This window comes from Nanorana parkeri, unplaced genomic scaffold (assembly GCF_000935625.1).
Source record: "Nanorana parkeri isolate BGI_ZX_2015 unplaced genomic scaffold, ASM93562v1 scaffold1259, whole genome shotgun sequence".
Taxonomy (NCBI): Eukaryota; Metazoa; Chordata; class Amphibia; order Anura; family Dicroglossidae; genus Nanorana; species Nanorana parkeri.
The window spans coordinates 259423-263787 of record NW_017307527.1 but is presented as its reverse complement, the minus strand read 5'-3'; the positions used below and the strand labels follow the sequence as shown (position 1 = coordinate 263787).

Genomic DNA, 4365 nt, shown 5'->3' with positions numbered 1-4365 from the left:
TTTTTCCCCTCCCTCCCCCCCCCCCCCCCCCCAAAAAAATGCATTATTCAGACTAGTCAGGGAACTGGGACTACCAAATATCATGCCTAGACCATAGGAGCTGCAGACATCCATTTGCGTTTGCCATTTGTTACTTTTTGATTTGGTCTGGAGATATGCTGGGGCCTTCAGCTGCCATTGTAATGTACAGGGCTTCTGGTGTGTCCGTGCCTTTGAGGATTGGGCTACCTCCTGGCAAACCTGCACCCAATTCATACTCCCATACATATGCCTCCATCTTGGAGCATATAGAGTAGAGTTAGGGCCCCTCTGAAGTGTGGTCCCAACTCTGCTAAAAACACCTTCGTTTTTAATGCCGCCTGTGCAATTTGTTTTTCCTGCAGGCTAGCTGGTGAATGCTGGGAAATGTTTGCTTTGGTCTTGTAGCTGCCTGCAGTGGATGGGGCCTGCTGGGTAACTTGTTGCTCAGGTCATGTACAGCACAGTGATGTAACCACTACTTTTAAATGTTAATATCAGTTTGCAAAGGCATTTGGTGCACACCGTGGATTTCTCATTTGTGGCCATCTAATCCCATTTAAAAAAGGGAGTCTGGAGTGGACCTTTAACCCTAAATGCAATGTTTAGCTGAAACTGATAGAACCTTAGGTAAACTGTTATATAGCATCCAGTGGTCACCTACCAAGGTTGTGCACTAAAAAGTCAGTACATTTATTTATAGCAAGATTTTGATTCGAGGCAGTGCTACAGCTTGCAAAATGAAATGGGTTCAGGAGGAATGCATCAACTGCCTCTGAAAACTGTTGACAGCAGTACTTTCTCACACAAATATTCTGCTGCAAGGCCTCTGCTGTCATTTTACATTGCCATCAGTTAAAGTAGCAACTATATAAAATAGGTCAGAGTGGGTTTGTGAGAGACGAGTCAGATTTAAGCAGTCACTGAAAACCTGCATTTTTTTTAAATGTAGAAATTCATGTTGGTCTGCAATGAATTTAATAAGATATCAATATAATACCGACTAGTAAGAATTATGCAGAATGTATATACAAACTGCAGTTCATAGCGATCTTTCAACTCACCATCAAAGCTTCCTTTTTCTCTCGCCAACTGTAATAACTGGTTGTAGGTCTCAATAGATGGCTGATATACAAACACTCCAGAGTTGAAGCAGTCAGGCCAGCCTGGATCCGGTGCAGCAGACAGCTCTTCTCGTTCAAACAAGTCATCAACATTTGTCAAAACCTAAACAGATGGAATCATACTCAAGTATAACTAAAGGCTCCTGTAGAACAGTCACACACACACACCTTCCTTTACCTCCCTCCGAGTGATCCGCATGCCCCTCCATGTCCCCCTCCCAGATTCTGCAGCTTACAATGGAAAAGTTGCAGCAATAGAAGCAGAACAGTCCACCCAGGAAGTGGGAAGGACCACATGCCAACTGACAAGCTACAGGCTTATGGATCAGCCATGGCAATGCAGATAGCATTACCCACTTCAGCTTTTTTTATCCCACTGTAGTAAAATAGGTTAGTTACCCCACAATCCCCGGAAGTCGTATTGAGTGCACTTCAAGGATCAGGCATCTGCAGGACTTCTCAGTAAGAAAGTGTAAATGCACTCAAGGTGCTTCAGCAGAAATTTAAAGTGGATGTCCATAGTTTGACCAGGTTAGAAACGGGCCTAGCCTCATGTTACTCTACTCATGGGTTACTGATGGGTGCATCTGAAGTGCACCCATCAGTAACTTACAGCAACAGAATAGCCTTTACCACTTTAACATGAGTCCAATGACCACTTTTGTTAATGACTGCCTAAGATAGTTTGAGAATTTCAAACAAGAGGAACCTTTTCCTTTCCCCGAGTCATCCCTTACTAAAGTTCTACACAGCTCCTGCCGCTTCCTCTCACTGTAAGTTGTCAGCAAGTAGTGAGGGTATACCGTGGGAATGGGGCTTTGTGTGGGTACATTAGATCTGGACATGTACTTTGAGTCATTACAACTCCAGCAAGTTACATAATCTGGAGGACCACCATCTAACCATACAGAATTCTGATAAGGGCTAATGTGCAAACTAACAAGCTTACCATTGTATCTGCATCCATAAACACACATTTTGTGTACTGTGTCAGTGCCCAGCAATGGAGTTTGGTTAATGTGATTCCTAGTTCAGGACGTTCCATTAAAGCTAGGTGTGCCGAGTCCTCACTGTCCAAGACATCCACCACTCGAACGTCATCGTAAACTTTGTTAAGCACTTTTCTGTTGGAAGGAAGATACATTTTAGCTTTCAGAATTTGTGCATTTATTAGCTTTGACAGACTGGCAATACTTACTTCATGGACTCCGAGACCTGAGGAGTTATAAGCACACACAGCTTTCTTGTAGTAGAGCAGTTCCGGAGAGAGAATCCCAGGACAAGCGCTCCCTTCACATAGGTGTCATTAGTTGCCAAGGTGACAAATGCTTGATCTAGAAAGGAGAGAACGCCGTAAGCAAGTCATCCAGCAGCCAACTGCTAGGAAACTTAGTCAGTGCTACCAGACCCCTCCAAAATCCCAAAATCTGCATGAATGTATACTTGTGCATTTGTTTTCATGAAGTCCCATACTCTAAGGCCCCATTCACACTGAGCGATTTATCGAGCGATTTTTGCAGCGATAGCGCTTATATTTCCACACGATATTGCTCTATGTAGCTTCTCCAAGCCATTTCAATGGAGCTGTTCACATCTCGTCGCTCAATATCGCTTGTAGCTCCTTCATGACCCTTTTTTCGAGCGATATTGCTCCTGATTGCATACAGCCCAATAGGGACAAGTCGCTCAAAGTCACGCGATTTTCATGTCGCTCAGTGTGAATGGGGCCTTAAATAAAGTTGCCTGGTATGCAAGGAATAGAAACAGTCCAGGGTCTTATTGCTGTTTGACCATCTCATTTCTTCTAACTGAAAGTGAGAAGAACTTCCCGTACAGAGCCACACAGGGATGTCCCAGTGATTGTGATTAGCAAGCAGAAGTATGGATAAATCTCACATGGTGACAGCAATAAGGACCTGACAATAGTTAACCCTTTTTACCATCTTGTCAGATTAGTTTTGTCTAGATTTAATTAAAATGTAACCAACTGATTATCTGCAGGAAAGCCCCTTGTGGCCAAGTGCATCACTGAACTACCAGGCAGTGGCTTTGCCATGAAGTTTGGGACTGGGGAGCAATGGACCCGACAGTCGGAAGCAGCCATCAAGAACCCTGGTGGTTATGAACCCATTCAGCAACAATGTATCATCCCTGGTAAAGGTGGTGTGTTAGCCTGATCAATTTACAGTTCTAGAGACAATATACTACTGATGAAGCCAGCATCTCACTAAACTAGCTTTGTGTCTGACAAGTTGATCTCATAATGATGTACACTTTCCAGAAATAACCCATGGTTCAAAGACTGTAAACCCTCTAGGAACAAGATGTTTGCAAGGTTAGAGCCAAAACATGCCAACCCACAATCCAGGCTGTACTACACTTATCCTAGGAATGATCATGCAATAATGCGTTGCCTGGAAACAGTGGACATGTTCCAAGAAACATGGAGTTGAACCAAGCTTCACCCTGCCAGAAAGTTAACAATCTTTATTTTAAAGACAAAACCCTAAACGATGACCCACATAGATAGACAAACGATTCATGCTAAAACCACAGAATGAGTGCCTACAAAACCCTAAACGATGACCCACATAGATAGACAAACGATTCATGCTAAAACCACAGAATGAGTGCCCTCAATGTGGGGGGGGGGTGGCGCAATCTGACAAGGTTCTACCAGTTTAAAGCACCATAGCAGTTCAAAGTTAAACCCCACACAAACCACACTGACCAAGCTCCATACAGACACCGGTTGATGACAGCATTCTTCAGAAGTGAAAAAAGGCTCAAGTCTTTCAGACAGTGACCCCTTCCATTGCCAATGTAAACCTTACTGGGACACTCATCAGAAGCAACACCAGTGACAGTTTCTGCATGTAATTATCTGTCAAGTGAGTGTCATTAACTTCTTGTGCAATCAGGTCTCAAGTACCCACACCAACAACATAAGCCTTGTGCAGGACCCCTACCACCCCCTTATAGCAACATAGATCACCATCAAGATTCCCCTGCAGTACTGTTACTCATTTATAGCAGCATACTGGACTAATGAATGTTGATGGTACGGATTGAAGAATGGTCAAGACCCCTATAAGAATTGTCTTTCCCTCTGGGGCAAGAGAAAGTGACTACAGTACAGACACCGAAAAAGGAAATAGGGCTGCAGCTATTATTTTCATAATCGATTAGTCAGTCGATTGACAGCATGCAGGTGCAATGGGGG

At 43.7% G+C, this 4365-nt stretch overlaps 1 protein-coding gene across 1 annotated transcript in view; it reads right to left on the bottom strand.

The window, feature by feature from the left end:
* GYG1 (glycogenin 1) overlaps positions 1-4365 on the bottom strand; it is a 23880-nt gene that overhangs the window by 9616 nt on the left and 9899 nt on the right. Inside the window, exons 2-4 of the mRNA XM_018568887.1 lie at positions 2341-2476; positions 2092-2266; positions 1083-1245 (exon numbers count right to left, since the gene is read on the bottom strand). Of these exons, the coding sequence (XP_018424389.1) occupies positions 1083-1245; positions 2092-2266; positions 2341-2476 (474 nt within the window). The remainder of the gene's footprint in view (positions 1-1082; positions 1246-2091; positions 2267-2340; positions 2477-4365) is intronic.